At 37.7% G+C, this 21,014-nt stretch overlaps 1 protein-coding gene across 4 annotated transcripts in view; it reads left to right on the top strand.

Moving 5' to 3' along the window:
- Positions 1-418: 418 nt before the first annotated feature.
- The window catches only part of PXDN (peroxidasin), an 89,229-nt gene continuing 68,633 nt past the window's right edge, over positions 419-21,014 (top strand). For 2 of the 4 annotated variants that reach the window (XM_064650437.1, XM_064650436.1), the window contains exon 1: positions 422-776. In XM_064650437.1, coding sequence (XP_064506507.1) covers positions 541-776 — 236 coding nt within the window. In that variant the 5' untranslated portion in view covers positions 422-540. Of the gene's footprint in view, positions 777-4,793; positions 4,805-21,014 lie in introns of those variants that run through there. The other 2 variants (XM_064650438.1, XM_064650440.1) reach the window with 2 other exon arrangements.

The raw sequence follows: 21,014 nt of genomic DNA, 5'->3' as shown, positions 1-21,014 counted from the left end.
GGTTCAGCAGTCAAAGTTGCAGCACTCCAACAGTCCAAGGGTTGTGTACGTAGTTCTTTCAGATCAGGGCAGAAATGGAACTTCACTTCTTCCCATAAGGGTTTCTCTTTCCCTGATCCTTTTTTCCCCTCATCTTTTTGCTTTCTGTTCTCCTTTCCCCTCCTTCCTCTTTCTTTCCCCTTCTCCATTCCTCACTTCCCCTCGTTTTGCCTTCCTTCTCTCCTCTCCCGAAGCGCAAGCTGCCGTCCCTCTCAGGGGGTGCCTTCCCTGGGGCGGAGGCGAGGACGGGGGAGCTGCATCCCGCCGGCAGCCCCCGTACCCCGGAGCTCCGGCCGCGGTGCGTGCGCAGGGCGGTGCGGAGCCCCCTCTGCGGGGCGGCCCCAGCCCAGGGCGGGCCCAGCGCTGTCCCCTCCTCCCGCCCGCCGGGGGCCGGGATCGCCCCGCCGCCGACCAGAGCGGTAGCCTCGGCAGGGGAGCGGAGCGGGCGCGACGGGGACCTGCCGGAGCCCCTTTCCTCCTCCTCGCCCTCCTGCCCGCAGCATGGCCCGGCGCGAAGCGGCGGCCGCCCCCGGCTTCTGCCTCCTGCTCCTGCTGCTGCTGCTGCTGCTGCTCAGCAGCGGGCGGCTCTTCCCCCCCGCCGCCGCGCAGCCCCCGCCGCCGCCGCAGCGCGGGAGCGTGTGGTGCCCCAGCCGCTGCCTCTGCTTCCGCACCACGGTGCGCTGCATGCATCTGATGCTGGAGAGCGTCCCCGCCGTGTCCCCACAGACCACCATCCTGTGAGTACCCGGCGGGGGCTGCCGCGGCGGCCCGCGGGCAGGGATGGGGGCGGAGGAGGAGGAGGGGATGGATACCTGGGATGAGAGGCACGGGGGTGGGTGGCGGCCAAAGAGCCTCAGCTCTTTGTCTGCGGTCGGGGGAGGGGGCCGGACCCGCGGCAGTGGCTCTGCCCGAGGGGCCCGGGCGCCCCCGCGCTGCTCCAGGGCTCCGCGGTACCGGGGTGGCTCGGCGGGGCTGGGCTGGGCTGGGTTCTCCTCCCCGGGCCCCGCTTCTGCCCGGGGGTCGGTCGGTTCTGACCGGTGTCCCCGGTTTTGCGGGGACTGCTAGAGGTGGATGTTCTGGTTTAGCCTGCGGCCGTTGTGTCCCAGCTTATTCGTCCCTAGAAGGATTTCGCTGCTTCCTTAGTATCCTGCTTAAGACCATATTCAGTCGGCAGGGGGATCGACATGGGTGTAGGTGGCACTTTCTGCTCAGTTCTGAGACACGGTGGGGATGTTCGAGCAAACAGGGACCCAAACCGTGCGCTTGCTGAAAACTAACTCGGTTCAAATTCCTGCAGAGACTTTGAACGTTCAGTTTTTTAATTCAGGCCCAAATGTGTCAGTTGAAGTGCCCGGCCATTCCTCTATAGTGTCCGGTCACTGTTTTGGATGGGATTGTATTGGTAATAAAATTCAGTATTGACAACGATTGACGTTTAGTTCACATTGATATTACTGAAATGGTTACCTTTCCAGCCGTATTTCCCTATAATAAAGTTACAAATGAACATGACATTCTATTTCGTTTCGTGGCTTACTAAGAGGAACAAATTTGTTCCACTGATCTGCTTATATGTTACTTGGGCTCAGAAAGCTCTTGGCACCAGCCCTGCCCTTTCTTTACACACATGCAGCCGTGGAAGTTGAGCAGAGGTTGGCCCTGGGAATTTTCTGCGGGGCCTCCTGTAATAAATTAACTTGTGACTTTGTCAGATATTTTCAAAAGAGATCTATAAAGCCTTGCTGTGTTTCAGCTTCCAAGTATTATTTAATGTGAAGAGTACAGTCATTTAACATTAGCCGAGTCCCTCTTTGGCAAGAAACGCAGGCTTTTGGCAGAATGGGATTAGTCCTGCAGTACTTGTAAACCTTTTAGGGAACAGTACAGGAAGTGGGTGGTTAATGTTTCTTACATTTGAAACAAAGTACATTTACAGAACACCTTTTGCCTTGAGATTACAGGAAACTGTGTAAAGCTAGTTTTGTGAATCATCTTAAATGTAAAATGAAAAAAAAATCAGAGTGTGGAGTCAAGTCTCAATGGCTTGGTTTCATGTTAAAGGTAGAATGGTCTGCAACAGCAGAAACTATTAGATTAAACCTCTCCAGGGTGGAGCTCCCCTTACGGTGGGTATTTATAATCTTGCAGCGAGTCAGGAGAATGTGTGAACAATGCAAGCATTATACTCATCTAACCCCACTAATATATCAAATTGTCTAGTATCCCAAATTGAATTATCATTTTGTTATAATGCAAGCTACAATGCTGCAGAAGTAATGCAAAAGAAGTTAAAAACATGTTTTCAGCTTGACAAAGAATGGTAATTCTCAAAATACGCCTGTGGATGACCAGGATTCTTCAAAACCTAATGGTGGCCTTATTTGTCAATAGTAAGGTCCCTTTCTCAACAACTGATTAGGGAACCATTATAAATAAAATAGGCAGTATTACATCTGCAAATACTCAATTACTGCTTCTGCTGCTGTGAATGGGGAGGAGATGGATCAGAAGATAGTTAGGCAACATGAGTCCCTGGGACAAAGAGCAACGGTACAATTTATTTAATAATCAGTAGTTTGGTAACAATTATACATAAATAGCTTACCTGTTGTATATGATTTGCTTACTTTTAGCTGTAGAATGTACTTTCAGAATAATTATTACATGTCTGAGGTACTCATTGAATTACAAGAGAGTTTACCACACATTTTTTTTACTTACATACTATTTTGAACTGCAGTTCTGCACAGTAGTGTTACGCTGCACAGAGGTAGCCCATCACCCACAGAGGGCTTTCTACATATGCTTTCAGCATAGTTTCTTTTTTAAGCATGAAAGTAAGAAGCTGTTTCATTTTTCATCTCTGATTTGACTCACAGTTTGCCTTTTATGTGGAGCATGTATATTAAATGTATTTTCTTTAGTAATGGTGTTGATAGTTAAGTAATTAAAAATAATGAACTAATTTCAATTAAATGCCTTCCCCTTTAAAGCATAAACTTAGAAAATCCTGCAAAGTGTGTTGCTGATGCGTTAAGTCCATTTTTACTGGCATTGATAAATTCCACACTCTCATCTGTTTTATTTCTTCCCTGCAACACAGATTGAATGTGCAAAGTAATTTTATAAAAAAAATCACCCTAAGTTTTTCCCCATTTATAAGTATTTTGCTGAACAGTGGTTCTGAAAAATATCCCATTCTGGAAGCCGACTTGACTTTGCTCTACTTCACATATAATTTGTTACATGGATTAAAACAGTGGGGCCCAGACCAATGGTACAGCCAAATGTTTTTCCCCACATATAAAAAATGTCTACTCCTAATCTTGGGCTCTCTTTTGAAAACTGTTCATAACATTACTAGTTGCTGACCTTGCCAGTGCTACTTCTGGCTGTACATTTTCTCACTCTCTCCTGCTTCCCCCAGTTTCTGGCACTTCCCCCACTTTTTGGCACTTCCCCCTTCCCTGCTGGAGGCTGGGATCCATGGTTTATATTGCTTCCTCAAGGTGGATTCTGCCAGCTTTGAAGGAGCGCGTGGGGCCTTGCATGAGCATGTGGTTTCACCCAAGATGAGATTGTTACCTGGATGCATTGTAGGATTAGGTCCAGCATCCCAGTCAGAAGGTCCCGTGCTGACTTCCCTTAAGAATAGAGACCCACCTCCAAAGTGGTTTGAAACACCACTTCGTGCCATAAGTATGGTTGTGGAAATTTCCTTTCATCTCAAACTAAATATAGAGTGCTTATGTATTTGTAGAAATTGCTGAATCGTACTTATATTAAACCACTTAAACAGTTGAGGAATGGAAAATTCTGGGTATGGTACTATTGCTATCACTTCTTCCCATAATTGTATCCTATCTTACATAGTGTTTCAGTTGTGTTCCGCAGCAATTTCTAGTATATGGTGTTGGTAATTCTTATAGGAATCCTTTGAATATTGATGCAATATGTTACTATTTGTATTTTGTCTAAACACGATCCAAATCAGAACCCGCCTACAGGACTAGTTACACATACTGAAATTTGTTCGCAGTTTTTCTTGGCAGCACCTCATTGCTCTCTTATTTTTTTACTAGCTGTACAAGCAGAATTGTATTTGCTGCATTTGGAGCTGTACAAGCAGAATTGTATTCACTGCATTTGGGTCTAACACTGAACAAGAAAAGAAACTAATGTTCTGTTATTGTCAGAAAAGGTAAAAATTGACAAAAATAGTTGTCACAAAAGAAAGTGGACTTGATTTGCACTAAGAATGGCATTCAAATTATCGAGGAGAAAATTTTATTTTGAAATAAGTCACTCAGTATTATCTATGGGAGGATACGTGAATTACTACAGAGGTAGGAGTAATGGAAGTGTAATGACATTTCACATTTCACTGTTGATTTGTGATAACGTTATGCCTCTTAACAGAGGCATTTAGGGAAATGAAATGGGTGATATGTATGGAATCTGTCAGTGCAGGAGTCTCTGGGCTATCATATCAGAAATCTTACTGCATGCTGTTTGAAGATCTGCTGTTTGAAATTATGCATTATCAGTCAGCAAACAACCATCCCATTTTCATCTAAAAAATACAGGATCCTTGCTTCTGATCAGATCTTTGAAACCCTTTTAGAAAAATTCTGGTAGATTAATATTAAGACAGTAAATAAACACACCTCAGCACTGTGAAGGACAAAGGACTGCATTCTCAAATCTGGATTGTGAGTAATCTTGATCACCTCACTGCAGAACATCAATTTGCATATAGGAGTTAGTCAAGAGATATGACACTGGTCTAAGATTTTATTGAAGACACAGAGATTTGTACATACTTACTGTTAAAAAAAACCCAGATACTGAAGATTTATTTGAAGGATTTGAACTGAATACTAACACAGATATTGACTGACTCTTGGCTGGGCAGCAAAATGCAATAGATGCCAGTGATGATTTGTTTGAATGACACAGAACAGGAGGGAAAGCACAAGATTATTTCAATAAAAATTATTTTAGGTCTTCCTTCATAGAAATTTTATGAACAAGTGCAGAATTTCATTTGAAATTAAAACACCTACATTTAGGTCTCTATCCGTAAGAGTCTACAGCCATATTTGTTTTATGAACTTCTCTTCTAATGAGTAACAACTTGGCCAGTACAGTTCATAATGCCTGGAGTGGACTCAGCTCACTCAAAAAGGGGACACCTTCATTTGAGATAGTAATTTCTAGCCTCAGGCTACCTTCCCAAAAAGGACTCAGGTCCTCATTGGATCTGTGCTATACCTACTTGCTCTCAACAGATGTCTCAGATAGCCTGAGACATTGATTGGACAACTGAATTAAGCTGCTACTGGTTTGTGCCACTTATCAATTTACTTGTGCCTTCTCCAGCATGAGCATGTTAACTAGTATTCTGTTGACAATAAAAAGAGTTTAAACATCCATATGTAGATGTTAATATTTATTTGTCTAAACAAAAGCTTCAAGTATTTTTCAGAAGAGAATGTTTTTCTAGAATTTTCAAGAGAAAGAAACTACTTGCAAAAAATTAACTTTTAAAGTATGTAAGTTGCTCAAAGGAGAGTGTTTTCCCTCTAGTAAGCCCCATCTTCTGTGTCCCAGCAAATCAAGTGGATACTGCAAAAGATACCAATCCTCCCTAGCAAAGCAGCTGTGTAGGGTGTGTAGGATGTGTACCCTGCTAAAGCCATTCCCAGGCAGTCTGATTGTACTGCTGATAGAATGAGCCAGGACCAAGGCATGAGTGTGTTAAGGAGACATTTGCCGAGCTTGCAGAATGTGCTTGGTCATTAGCAGGGGACAGAAGGGCACAGCATTGATAGTGTTTGACATTTACTGGGAGACATTAGGCAAAGCTGCTGAGGCCTGCAGCAGAAGGCCCAAATGAGTCTTCACTTCCAGTCACTGGATCCACTAGGGTGAAAATATTTTTGTCATTTCAACAGTATGTTAGCCCTCGTCAAATTTTTTTTTGGAGAATGGGAAAACATATGGAACAAAATCATACCAAACATTTCTTGCAAGTGTCTTACTGTATACTCAACCCATTGTCATCAGAGGAATACGTTGTCATATGTTACAGTTAATAAATATAATTTCTAATTTTCATCTTTTTCTACTAAGTTGTATTTTTGACCAGTAAATACTTAACATTTGAGTGTTAAAATGGTAAATATGTGTTTATTAACAGAAAGATATCCATAATGAATAAAACCAAAGATCCATTTTACCTGATATCTGTTCTTTGAGGGTGACTGAAAGCGCATCTTATAAACAAGTAGACAGTATAGAGTAGCATATAGTGGTTTATCCCTATAGTAACTTGTAGATAGGGATTTTCTGAGCTAAAGGTATTTCCATATTATATGTAAATCTTGATGGATCGCTCCTCCACAAATTGTTCAACCTCTTTTTCAACTAATTTAGCTGTTAATTTACACTCATAACTTTCATTGACAAGGAGTACTACACAAACCACATGGTGTAAATTGCTCTCTTCTGTTTGAAGCCTCCAAGTTGCTAGTTTCACTTAGCATCCCCCATTTCTTCTATTGGAAGAGACACTGAATACTTGATCCCTCTCTATCATCTCAGTGCTGGCCATGATTTTATGATCTTTGATCCTAAGCTTCTCCATTAATTTCTTTTTAAAGTTGTAGTCTTCTCAGTGTAAGGTCTGTGTTCTTAACCTCTCATCATCTTGACTGCTGCTTCCCCACTCTGCTGTGTTTTGAGGTGAGGGAATTATAACTTTCCCCAGTATCTGCATGGACAGACCTGGTACGTGGACTAACCGGGGATTTATAGAGCAGTGTTAGGGTGGTCTCTGTTTTTATTTTCTGTTCCTTTTCTAATAATTCCCAATGTGGTATTTCCTTCTCTTGAACTGTTGGGTTTTTTTCAGAGACTAATCAAGGGGTAGCTTAAGATCTTGTGTGTAAGTAGTAATGTGTGTAAGTTCCAGGCCCACCATTTTATTTGTAAAGTTTGGTCTTCTCCATATACATTATTTTGTATTAATACATGCATTAGCTCTGCATTTGATAGCCATTCACGGACTGTTGACAAGTCCTTCTGCTGTACTTCCTAGTCAGACTTCATTAAAATAGATGAGTATTGTAAGCAAAACTTTGTATTTTCTGTCGTTCATCATCCTTCCACTTAGGAATAAATTGAACAATGCAGAACTCAGCTCAGCTCTCTCTGAAATTCTACTGTGACCTTCTCCAACTAGGAAAATTCACCATTTACTCTAAACATCTCTTCATATGCTCATCTGTGCAGGATATTTGCTTTATAGCAGTTTCAAAAGATTGTTTTCTAATTCCCAAAGCTTTGGGAGTTTGGGCTGTCGTCAGCACAAGATTTTTTTCGTTTGTTCTACTGAAATGTTTTAGGAAGCTATAAAGATTATACAGATCAGTGGATTGCTTGGTATTGTTGTCTACATCCCCAGTTCAAAATCACAGTTTTAAACATTCTTCTGTCTTCCTGATTCTGCTAACACATAGGTTCAGTGCCTCTGCTGTTACTCAGTTTTCCCAAACAACAACATAATAAAAAAAAGATGAGTTAAATGAGTTTTCATCATTACTTTGGGGAATTTAGGGACATGAGGGACACTGAATAAGAAATTTTTGTTTAGCAGAGACAAACATGGGATTACTCACTGGAAAGAGTAAGAAACGGATGCTTGGACATGAGTAAATATACTCCTTCTCTCCTAATTCCCAAAGGCAGCTGGTGGAAAAATAACAGGGAGATGCCTATCCCTTGCATCATTAGGAGGGTCTGGATCTGAGACACAAGAAGAGGTGTGTCTCACCTAAAATTGTGGTAAACACATGCCAAAGAGAAAAATATGACTAATAAATATTCCAAACTCCTCTGTTTTCTGAGTTATTCTTACTGACTTCTCTCCCAGGTGAGGTCAGTGCTCATTAAGACATGACAAGGGCATGTCATTAGCCAGCAGAAAACTTGGTTGTTTAGATATCAAATGAATGTTAAGCTGCTCACATGTGCTTGTGGATTGGCTTGTAAATAAACTAGGTTTAAATTAAAAGGTTGAAAGTCTAGCAGAAAAGAAAAATAGGAAGTACAGCCAGTAAAGAAGAGAACAGAGCTTGGCATGAAGATAGAAAAAAATTGTGGAAAGAGACCAACATAATATAATAGAAGAAATTGATATTGCTATTATGATATGAAAAAATAGCAGACAACTCTTCAGAAAATAACAAAAGAAGAAAAGAAATTGTGCATTATGTGTAAAATTATATAATATTTTATGGTTTTAAATTATAAAATGGCCTTTTACAGGAATATTTTACTGTGCATAGTGGGTAAAACGAAAATGCTAGGTTAATGTTTTGAGACTCCAATTCTATTCTGAACAATTGAAAAACAAACTAAATTTTCCTCCATCTTGATGCAGCTCTCAAAATAGTGTTTTTTTCATTATTTCTTTTTGGATTCAGATTTTTGAGACTTTCAAAGTTGTACTTTGTTTACAGAATTTTTCCCCACTTCATATCTATTTTTGTGATCAAATATTTTGTACACTTAGATCTCATTTTGCAAATGTGAACTTATGCATAGCTTTGTATACATGACTAATCCCCAAGCTTCTGATTCCTCCTGGACTTGGACACTTGCTGAGTCTCTTTCTAGCAAGCCAAAGAGTTTACAGCTTTATGGGATAAAACTTCACTTATAAAAGAGTTTCATTTGCAAGGGTGACATTTAAAATCTACATCACACAATCTAAATATTTATAGTTGTTTGTCTTTTTGGAGAAGTTTATGTATAAAAAGAAGTTTGTATTTTAAATACGGGTATATATGTTTGTATCTACGTACTTATATATACACATGCCATACATATTGTGTACATATATATATATACAGTAGAAGGGAAACAACTGAGCCAAATTCTCTTTATCATTTGTTCCATTTAGATTTGATGAAAAAAACCCCAAACCAAAACAAAAATAGCTTTAAAGGCTTTATTATTGCATATGTGGGCAGAGTTTCAAGACAATCCATAGAGATGGTGCAATGGGAGCTAACTGAGCTGGAACAGAATGACTCAAATGTTTCCTTTTCCTTCCCTTGCTTATCAGGCTGCCAAATTTGATTTCTTTTTGGTATGGCATTATTACTGTTGCTAATGAGAGTCAAGTGATTCTTTTAAACAGAAAATGTATATTGCAAATAACAAAGATTCTCAAACTCTTGAGAAAGACACATGAGGGGGAGAGTAATGTGGACTCTTATCTTCATGTCTTTTTGTTTAATCTGTATTTACAAAAATAAGCAAAGATAGGATATTAATGAGTTTGTGCAGTGCCTGGCATGGCTTCTTGAACCATGTGAAAGTTTGTAAAATGAAAAGTGTGAAGTTTTGTGCAATGTAGTGTTCCCTCTTGCCTTTTTTTTTCTGAGTTGTTTTTTTCTAAGTTTTACTAAGCAAAACAATGAGTAAATGTATTTAACTCCCAATTAGTTTTAATGCCTGTGACATTTCTCCCTTTTTTGTTCTGACTTTCAGATTTTTTATTCTCTTTCCAACTGCCACTCCCCGGATCTTTCGGAAACATTTTCTTCCAGCATTCTTTCCCCTTAAATCACCTATTACAACAGACTGTTCATTGCCTGGCTGGTCTAAAAAAAGAAAAATATTACTTGGTACACAGCGTTACCTAAACTAATGACTGCTTTTGGTAAGCAGGATGATGACTGCTAAGTGTCAAGTTCTTTGCAATGTGTTAGCCAGACCGATGGATTTAATAGCATTTTATTAGCCATATTGTTTCTGGTTTCCTTTGTTGGAGAAAAAATTTAAAATAAATGAGTCCATGCATGTTTGATTTATCTCTAGGCATTGTGAGCATCGTGACTGCTCACAGCAGCATGAAATTCAGTGCAGACTTCTCAAAACAGTTAATTTCAGGGTTTATAGCCTCTCTCCAAGGTCCACCATGCTGTATAAAAGGTAAATATTTCACTTTTGCAAGACTTTGGCTGGCCATTTTGATATAAGACTTTACTATTTGATATCTCATGGTGGCTTCTATTTAATGATTGATTATTATGATAATCAGATTAAATCAGCCACCAATATTAAAATATTTAAAGTGTCTAAATGAACATCTTGTAATCTTTTAATGGTGAGAAAGCTTTTTTTCCCAATTTTTCAAAAATATTTTGAAAAATATGGGTGGCATCGTGTGTTCTGGTGCACAGATCACTCTAGTGAGCCATTCAAAACTCAAAATAAACACAAATAAATGCCACATTACATTGTATGCTAAGATAATATAAAAAGCTGGAGCAGCAGTGTGATGGTGTGGAATATGTATATAAAAAAGTACCCAGCAATTAATTTGCTGCTGGGAATCTGCCTATCAAAGGAGGATGTCTTTTAAGAGATATTATGTCACTCTTTGGGGTAATAGCTAATTTGGATTCAAGAAAAAGGTTTTGGTTTCATGGTATTTTGATAAACTCTCCAAGAAATTTTAGAGGTGAGAGTATTCAAATTGTTTTTTGTAGACATAAACCGAATTAAAAATTCAGATCTTTGACTTATGTAATATTCTCAGTCTCCAATAAAAAGGGCCTAGGCATTTGATTTAAAGTGCCAGTAAAAAGAGACTTCCTTCAGGCAAAAAGGAAGGGAGAGCTGCAACAGTGCTGCAAGAGCAGTGAGAGCAGGTTGATTATGTGAGTAGGTGGTTTGCTCTGGCCAGATTCAAATAATTAACTTTCTTATTTAATTTTATTGCCCTGGGAAAAGCTTAAGTTAATGCAATAGTATCCATGTAGGGAGTAGAATCAATCAAAATGTTTGCTAGTTAGACTTTTATGTATAGCTAAAGCATGTTTTATTTGTAGATTGAAGACATAGTTGTCAGGAGTGTAAATAATTGCCACCAGACAATTAGCATGTTTTATTTGTAGATTGAAGACATAGTTGTCAGGAATGTAAATAATTGCCACCAGACAATTATTAAAGGTCTGTAAATACCTTGGTGTAGAAACATCTATACTTTATTTAAACCAATTTTTAAAACAGAGGAATTTTTTTTGTCTGAGTGCTCTATCAATAAGCTAAATCACTTGAAATTTCTAAATTTTTAGACATGTTGAAATGTCTTTTTTGATTCAGTAAACAAAAGTTTTGAAAACTTAGCCAGAAAATCCTGTAATCCTCCCACAATGATATGTGAATTTTCTGAGATGTTTTATACTGTGTCAGCTTTGTGTTCTTTCTGCAATTGATGTTTTCTTTTTGACATCTATTTTAATTAAACCTTTCAGATATATCTCACATGTGAATAATTGAATAAAAGATTTGGATAGAGAAGAACACAGTATTCATTAGAGATTTCTGAACAGTTTGGCCAAGTAATTAAGTGGCAGAAAGCAAGGTTTATACAAAAGAAAAACCCAAACCTCCAGCATTCAGTGTGAATTGTTATACTGGTTATATCTATATAGAAATTATATATCCATCAATAGGTGTAGGATAGAACTATCTTTTGAAAAAGTTGTGTGACTACCAAACACCTCAGATAGTACAGGGGAAATTTTCCGTCTTTGATGAACTTGCAGTGTGAACAACACTTAGAAAACAGATATAAGAGGTAGGCAAATAATGTGTGTACAGCCCCCACACTCAGGTATATTATCTAGGCCAGTTTTAGAATTCCGTGGCATGTGTTTATAATCCCTTATTCATCAAAGAAAGAAATAAGAACTAGTTGTGGTTTAATAATCACTATTCAACAATATCAACTTGAATTCGAACTAGTTTTGTCAATATTGGTAAAATTTTGAATTCCCACAGTACATGGGACACAGTGATATCTGTGCAACCCAGATTCTTTAGGTAAGAGTTTTTCGTTACCTTTCATTAATTTTTTTTCCCTGTGGATGTCCTTGAGGAATTGTTTTGTAATAGTGCTAGCATACAGCAAGTACCTGTCTTGCCTATCAGACATTGTCTATGACAGAGTTTGTATCCCGTTTGTTTGTTTGTTTGTTTTAAATATATTTTATTTACTTACTGGCTTTTACAGGGTGACTTCACTTTGAAAATATTCTCATTTTTCTGAAAAGATATTACGTTTTTCAGGAGTCAATCCTTTGGACAGTGTAAACAAAATTTTTTTTTAAAAGAAGCTGATTATTAGAGTGCAAATAATTTATTTTTTAACTTTGAACTTTGTATATAATTGGACATGATGGTAGATGCCCATAAAATTAATTGTTTTTAAGATCTGGACCCACATGTAAGTAATTTCTGATAGCATCAGGATTTGAAAAACTTGTTGAAAATTGGTGGGTTTGTTTTTTGTGTGGTTTTTGTTTGTTTCTTGGTTGGTCCCTCTTTCATTCAGAAAATCTGTTGTTTTTAACTGCATAGTGATAAAGCTTCAGTAGGTGGGAAATAAAATGTCCATTCAGCTCAGCCTCATTTTTAGCCATATTGTTTGGACATGGGAAGGAATTGTCCCTCCAGAATCCAGAGGAAGTGTATAATCTCTCAGGAGAGATTTTAGCCATGGCACTGCTGTAGTAGCAAAACATATGATGCCTGAGAAAACTTTACCAGTAGAAATTTTTTCACTTAAGTAGCTAAGTGTTGGGGTTGTGGCTTGCACTCTTCAGCCTTCTAAATTCCGCTTAAAGTATTTGTGGAAATCCCAGCCATAAACTGGCATTTTTATGCCTTTGCATCAGAGGGTGTATTTGTGCTTCTGACCAGTCTTATAGTACTGATAGTTTAGCTGTGGGTCCAGAGGATTCTTTTTCAATTGAAGTTAAAATTTGATGATTAATATTTGTGGGAAAGAATTTTTTCACTGGATTTTAAGGCACATATATGGCATATATGGCAGTTATCTTAAGTGGAGTAGTATTAATTTATACATTTCCAAGACATGTAAGTATGTGTTTTTGAGTAGCAGAAACATTCTAAGAATCTTTTATTCAAAGCTGAAAAGAAATTAGTAGATATATCTGCTTATTGAAACTAAGATTTTTTTTTTTTAATTTTTGGCTGCAGATAGTACTCAAAGTTGTTTTTTTTTATTATTCGACTATTTAGACTGCATCTCAAAGGAAAATAGTAAGCATGATGTATTTAAGTAGCTGGTCTCTTTAGTATATGAATGCTTCTTTTGTTTCAATTTTCTTTTTTAATTTACAACAGAGATTGTACCCCTTTGCAGTTAAAACCAAAACAACTCAGAAATACCCTTTGAGTGGTACTTGGCTTTCTTTTGGCTGCTGGGTGCCAACAGTAGTTGCTCATTCCTGCCCTTGGTCTTCTCAGTAAGTTATCAGTTAGCTGAAAAATAAACAAGGGAGAAACATTTTTTTTCACTCTGAATCCTTTCCCAGATTTCATGGCCTGTGATAACTGTGGCCACTTGTGTTAGCCCTGGTGAAAGAGGGTGGCCTGGCAGGCAGCAGCAGGAGAGGAACTGCCTCCTGAGGGAAACTGCTAACCTGCCCCTGGGACCTGCCCTCAGAGAAAACCATAAAAATAAGCTGAGTTGTGATACAGCTTGAAGGGGCAGGTTTGGGCACACAGAGAACTGTAAATGGCCCTGCTGAGACCTCCTTGCAGAGGAAGCCCCCTTCTTTCCTTCCTTGCCAGGGATGAGAGTGCCACCAGCCCCTGCTCATGCTTCCCTGGACCTGCTGCTCCACCCACCCACCAGAGCCAAGTGTCCTGCTTCAAAACTGTTGGCAATCTTACTTTTCGCAAATTAATTTTTAATTAATGTCCCCTCTGTTGACTTGTCATGCTAGGTGTTTAATATGTGGATACTTTAGACCATCTGATATTCCTCAAAGGCAGGTTTGTACTTAATTTAATATTTTAGAGTTAATTCTAATATTTTCATTCTACTTTGGCAAGAGTAATCAAATGTTTGAACTTTCCCCCTTTCTTTTTTACATATGCACCTGGTTGAAAGCATTGTTCATGTTTGAGCAGTAGGAAAGACCCCTTGAGAGTCCACATCAGCTATGATATGTTACTGGGCAGCACAAGAAGCTGTTCCACATGGCACAAATGGTGTGTATATGGCCTGGGTCATAGCTGGTTTGTACAGGGTGATGTAACCAAGGATGTAAGTTGAAATGTGTTCAAAATGGAAAAATCAGATTGAAATATAACTTCAAAAAGGGCATTAAACTGTGAAGACTGTACAGAATTGTCTTTGCTTTTATTCAGAAATGAACTTTTTTGCCTTTTAATAATACGTAAGTGTGTAAAACCATTTTTCTGTCTACAAGTGTTACATACTTTTTCTTCTGGTATCTTTAGTATTCTGTCAATATGATGAAATAATTAGAGAGATATTAAAAAGTGAGCTTTGTAATTCATTGTTCATGTAATTCTGCCAATATTAGAACTGCTAGCAAGAGGGTGCATGACTTAAAGCAAAATATATGTGATCTTCTGAGGCTACTGGAATTTAAAATAGCTAACAAACATAAGACTAGTAACACTTACTTGGAAATTTCAGACACATCCATAATTTGTAGCAATCCAGTTTTCCAAGCTTTTTTTTTAAGCTGGTCAATATCAATTTAATCTAGGTAGAGAAAGAAGAAAAGAAACGTGCAGGGGAACAAGTTATAGGGATATTCTTTAGTTCAGTTTTACTTTTGCAATGTGAGATAAAAGGAGATGAGTGTTGATTGATTCAAGTTGTGGAACATAATAAAAATGTATAAAGCAGGTTTATTATTAGTCTTTTATTATTCTCTTGATCCATTCTGTATGGTAACTTGTTACCTAATGAGTAGTAGCTCCAAAATTGCTTTTTGTTTATAATTTTGATATTTATATGAGGATGGACTTGACATAAGAAATGGGAAGGAATAATCACTGTTCCCAGAGATTCCCTTCCCTGAACCTCATTCAGTTGGGTGCTTTAAGGTTGAATGGAAGTAGCCATCTCCATTGCTCTTCACAAGGAGAAAACAACTTCTCCCAAGAGACAGGAACGCCCAGTGGCCTGCCCTGAGGCTGTCTGCACTCATGAGAAATGAGGAGATAAATATCAGGGGAGTCCTAAAGTAGCCCTGTCACTCCCTGTTCTTCTGAGTTTGCTTTGCCAGGAGCAGGAGGAGTTGGAGGCAGAGTAAGAAACTAGTTAACTTATCTGTTCTTGCAGCCTGTCCTTAACCTCAGGAAGCAGAAAATAGGATTCCAAGAGCTGCAGCTTTTTCAGTGAGGTGACCTGGGATTTTCCTGTGAAGTGGAAGGAAGAACTGTTGCTTTGTCTGCAACCAGGAAGCCAGTCTGCTGCCAAGTGATAGAGTACCTGAATTTTTGTTCTTACTCTTTATGCAAGCCAATAGTGCTTTCCATATTAACAGTAAAATGTTCTCAGCATTCTACAAGAACAACTACCCAGATAAATTCTAACACCATCTCTAAGTCTGTTTGAATCTAGTATGACTATCACTGTATTGGAAATAACTGAGAATTACATAATGGTTGGAAATACATTCTGATAGAATCTGCCTAGTGTAGGGGGAAGAGTGACACATAGGTTTACAATGAATAAAGTCTTGAGTGAAATTTAGATGTTATTTTTAGATGCAGTAATTCCTTCAATTTTCTGCATTCTTTAGCTTGATGTTGATGCTGTATTGCAAAACTTCTTTTTGAATTGAAGGAGACAAAATGGGCATTCTTTATTAAGGTCATAGGCATGGTAGGTACCAGGTGTTATTTATTTATTGGTATGATAAATATAATGCAAGCTCACATGCACTGCATCAGAGGCTGCCTGCCCCAAGGAAAGAAAAGTCCCTAAAATTGCAATTATGGGGAAACCGCATTTATATACTAGGATATTAGTTTACTGCCCAGTTTTTTACTTCTTTCCTAGCCCTCACTCTAATCTCTGTTTTCAGCTGTAGGATGTTCTGTTGCTGAGAGCTCATTGCCCTCAGCTCTCCACTAACACTCACCCAGCGTAGTAGGTACCCAGCTGGGTGCACCTGTGTGAAAGATGCTGGTGTGTCAGAGCTAAAAGGAAGCTTAAGGCACTCTGGTAAAGCACAGGTGATTCTTCTCTATCAGTGTGTATTTTTCATTGTGAATATGTACACTCATTTGCTTGCATTGCCTGCATCTATTTTCCTGGCAGTAAAGAGAGAAAGGACTAATTGCTATAGAACAAAATCAGAATAATAACAGAGTTGTGAGTATATTTTTCTGCCCACCCATGTTTGAAGTTTGATGATTGATTTATTTATTTTTACATCTTTTAAGAACTATTGCTGCTGCAAAAAAAAAAGTATCAACTTCAGCATTTTGACTTGTTTTAAGAAAAATGGTCAGTGCTATTCCTCACTTAAAGCTGCTTATTTCTAGTGAGCAGAAACTGAAGACAAACATGCTCAAGGTGGAATCTAGGAGCAGGATGACACTATCTCATTTTTAACAGTGAATATAGTTAACTACTAGAATGACTAGCAAGTCATTAAGTTTTGCTTGATTAATGGTTTTTTGAATCACAGTTTTATATTTTTCTCAAATGAATGGTCCAGCTCTGGTAGCAATAATTGCCTTAAGACAGGAATTTCTCTATTGTTGTTTGACTTGTCTTGTGTGAGAGGTCAGAGATGATAAAATTTCTTTTTGGCTTTCAGTTCCGTCCTCTGAGAATATTAGTATTTCATGGATATAGAGTTTAGACTTAAGCATCCCTGTGAGACAGAGAAGTGCAGGAACAGAGTGACAGATGGGAGGAGAAAAGGACTAATTTTTTACTATAGCATAAAAGCAGAATTTCTGTGGGATTTTCACAGTTGTAATTCTCAGGGCTGTTAACTTCAAACCCAAGCAAAACTGCTAGTGCAGTTGTTTTGATGGTTCATGGTGTGTGATAAACTGGTCAGCTTCCCTTTTTGCTGTCTTCTTTAGCCTACTATGGAGGAGAAATTAATTTTTTTTTATTTAAAAGTGCAGTTGAAAAAATAAATATTAAGAGGGAAACCAAGAAAAGGTTGGTTGCTCTTTACAATACAGACTATGCCAACCATGAGTTCATGCTTTGCTTGATCCAAGACTTTAACCATCATGTATTTGTGTTAGGACAGCACTCGGGTTCAGCTGTTGTGCTCTATTTTGTTGGGGATGGCACAAACACAAGACAAGAAAACAGCCCTTTCCCATGGATATTTCTGTGAACAATAATTAGTAATGAAACATATGGCCATCCTGTCAACAAACGTTTAATTGTTTGGTTTTAGCAATAGATCCCTCTGAGAGGAATAAAGACAGATTTTGCCTTTTCTTGTTATTTCTCAGGCTGCAGAAACAGCATTATATTTTTTGAATTCTGTTCATGCTGTTAAAAGGAGGGGGGGTTAGTTGTGTGGGTTTCGTTTTGTTTTGTTGTTTGGTGGTGGTTTTTTAAAGATAGCATGAGAATTAGGAATGATTATAAAACACAATTTCTAATTTCAAAATATAGTATTTATGTATGGTTTTTGGAGTATTATGGATTTTCATGGATTTTGGAGGACTCTGAAGGTGGGTGAGAAAAAGAGCCATGATCATGCCAGGGTAAAACTTCCATGTATAATTCTTGACAGGTGAGCCTACAGGCCTAAAACTTTGAACCAGCAAATCCCACTTGAGTCCTGTTAATGGCACTGCATAGCTGGTTGGAAAAATTGGCAACAAGGGCAGCAGAGGGATCTGCAGACTTAGTAAGACAACACTGTATTGCGTTTCGTAGAGTTCACATTTAAATGTTTTCCTTTCAAATCTAGTGGCAAAATAATTGTTCATTAAAGCAAATCCTTAGTTCTTGGAGAAGAATATGTCATAAGCTCTCAATTCACCAAAGCTGTACCTGATAAAATACAGTTGTTAAGTCTTGTGAACTCAAAGTCCCTTTCAACAAATCTTACATATCTGTGCAAATCAGGTATTATTTTAATTAGAAAATTGATAGATTGTCCAGACTTTATGATGTCTTAATTTTCTTATAATAACCATTTTCATGATTTTATGATCAAGATGAGTACTACCAAATGTTCTGCACCCTGTTCTACAGATTTCAATATTTTTGTGATCCTACCATTTACTTTTGTTACTGAAATTGCAATACACTAAATATTATTGACTGTGATGCCCCCTTACCATGTAAGAGTAATGTTTTAGTTTCCCATCTAAAAATGCAGTGGCTTTATTTTATGTTATGCATGCTGATGTACAGATAATAAAAATAATCTCAATGCAAATTAGAGAAAATCACATATTTTATCTAGTAGTTAGACTGGGGAAGAATTAATCTAGAAAATGAATTGCCAAGAAAATGGAGAACAATATAATTTTGCTTGTAAAGGAAGTACTAGGGCTAAATCTTAAAACTAGGCAAAAAAAAAAAAATCTTGATTCCTCTGGTATTCTAACATGTTACACTGCTAGCAGTGAGGATTAGTGTAAGTATGCTATAGCTGCAAGTGTGGTTTGGTTTTATTTTTTTAAGTGGTGGCTCTGTCTTTGTTTGTTCAACAAAGTGACACATTTTTTGCAGGGCAGTAGTTAAAGCAGCATTAAAGTGCCATTGACATCATCCAGTTACTCCACTGACTTGATTATATAACCTCTTTTGTGCAATTTTCATGCTCTGCTCTGTTTGAATGTTTTTACTATGCTGATGACTGTTTTTCATTTCCTGCTGGGATGACCTTGAATAAAAAAAGAATAAGAATAAAGTAGACATAAGCAATGTAGTCTTGCTGGCATTTGCACATCTTTTGTTCTGTGTTGAGAAACATAGCAGTTTGGTGTTTATGGTATAGATTTTTTTCTGCTGGGTAGTAAATAATCTTCAATGGTTAGAAAAAAACACGGGTCTTATTTTGTTCTTTTGAATTTAGCAATGGTAAAGTGATCCAGTTATGACAATTCCTACCTTATTAAAACATCCGAAGAGAGCTAGACAAACGATGGCCATTCTTTACCTTAAATTATTAATTTAACCTATTACACCTAGCAGATCTACAAATCTAATATTTAAAATTTCTCCCTTTTGTTTTTTTTAAAGGAAAATGAGATTAGCTAGTTTGCACTTTTTTTTCCAGATCCAGTATGTATCATACAGCTGAAGGAATTGATATTTTTCCGTTTTGTTGCTTCTGGTTGAATCAGCATTTGATGATAAGCCTTACAGATGGATGTGATAAATGCGTGCATTGCCTTTCACATAAACATTTTTTTCAGACTCAATATATCTCTCAATATGAGAAAGTTATGACAATGAGAAATCCATAATTTCAAAGTATTTTGTGTTATTTTTGCCACCACTTACTTTTAATTTGTCAAATTAAAGTAACGAAGATTCTATTACCATATGCTTTACGATCACATAGAGAGAAAGAGGTTTAGCATTAAATAGTTTTCACTGGACCTTTTAAAAGTGCCTACTTTTGAGGCAGGGATTGGGCATTTGAGAACCTTTCAGTGTTTAAGGTATTTAAGACAGCAGTGTCCTTTCAGATATTTCCATTTTGCTGCTGTGTTGGTTTTGCTTAGCTGAGGCAATATCTCTGAATTTAAGTTCATTCATGTCCTAAATCAATACTGGTTAGCCCTTGAAACAAAGTAATGAGATACTTACCTTCACTGCTAGTAAAAATTGGGGTTTGATTTCATTGGTAAATGCTTTAGTATTTTGCTTTTATGAAGATCGATAAGAGAAGTCATTAATGCGTAAACATCATGTTTGAAACATCAGACTAAGCTGATTTCATCCACGTTGCCTTTTTCTTGTCCAAAGGTAACAGATACACAAATATTTTCAATTTGAACTACGAAATCAGATGCTTTCCATATGATGGGCTAATACAAAAGTAGATCTTCTAAACTTGAGTTAAAATGCATTGTGCTAGTTTGCCAATGGTAAGTCTGATGCCTTGGCTTTATTCTGTATTGAAAGGTACTGTTTCTGGAGACCCTTGCAACACCTAGGGCTTTTTTAAAATTATTTTTGTTTCACTTACTCTCCTTTCCATGTAGTGTTTCTTAGCATAAGCACGTGAATATGATTTTAATTTAGGATACCTGAGAGCGATATGCTGGTAAATAGTCCCCAGAGCAAATATAACAAGTGTAAGTGTAACTTAGAGTTTAGGCTGTTTTCTTGTTTGCATCTAACATTATTAAGCAAAGTAAGAGAATATTTTCATTTTTGGACAAGAAAAAAACCAGAGACTGGGAGATTAAGTAATGATTAAAGGGATCTTCTGAAGTTGGGAAGTACAAGTGATGTGAAATAGTAGATCTACCCAAACAGTATTAAGTAAGATAGTTTTATGTTACAGAATTGTTTGGGGCTAGTACAAGTATGAATGCTTGGTTAGACTAGCTGTGTGTCCTCCTCAGCCTCAAGAGGAAAACAGTAACAAATAAATGTATTATGAAAAAATTATTCTTTAATGTGAGAAGGAAATAGGATCGGATCAATAGTCTATTTTTGCATTGATCATTATCAATATCAGGAGGGCCATAAACAGAAGATGAAATTACACATTGTGCCTAAAATTTTCCTTCTGCATATAGAGTTCTCCTCTCAATAATAGAAAAAAAAGTGTGCAAAGCAAACGAAGTTATCTCCCTTACTTTAGTCTAAGATTTGGAGGTATGTTGTTGATTCTAGCCGCTAAAGTTGGAAACTCTTTCCTCATATTACATTTTGTAGATCTCGTTACACCCTAACAAATGAGCCTTAAATAAAATGAGTTATATTTTTGATTTCATTTCCATCCCGTAGGCAGGAAGATGGAAAAGGACAACCCAAATTCTGAATGTTTTTGCTCTTATGAAATATTTTATTTAATATTCTGAAATTTATTTAATATTCTGAAAGCTTTTGCAATTGGATTTAAGTGCACCAGAATTAATTTGTAGAA

This window comes from Pseudopipra pipra, chromosome 3 (assembly GCF_036250125.1).
Source record: "Pseudopipra pipra isolate bDixPip1 chromosome 3, bDixPip1.hap1, whole genome shotgun sequence".
In the NCBI taxonomy this organism is placed as follows: domain Eukaryota; kingdom Metazoa; phylum Chordata; class Aves; order Passeriformes; family Pipridae; genus Pseudopipra; species Pseudopipra pipra.
This window is presented reverse-complemented; position numbering and strand designations above follow the sequence as displayed.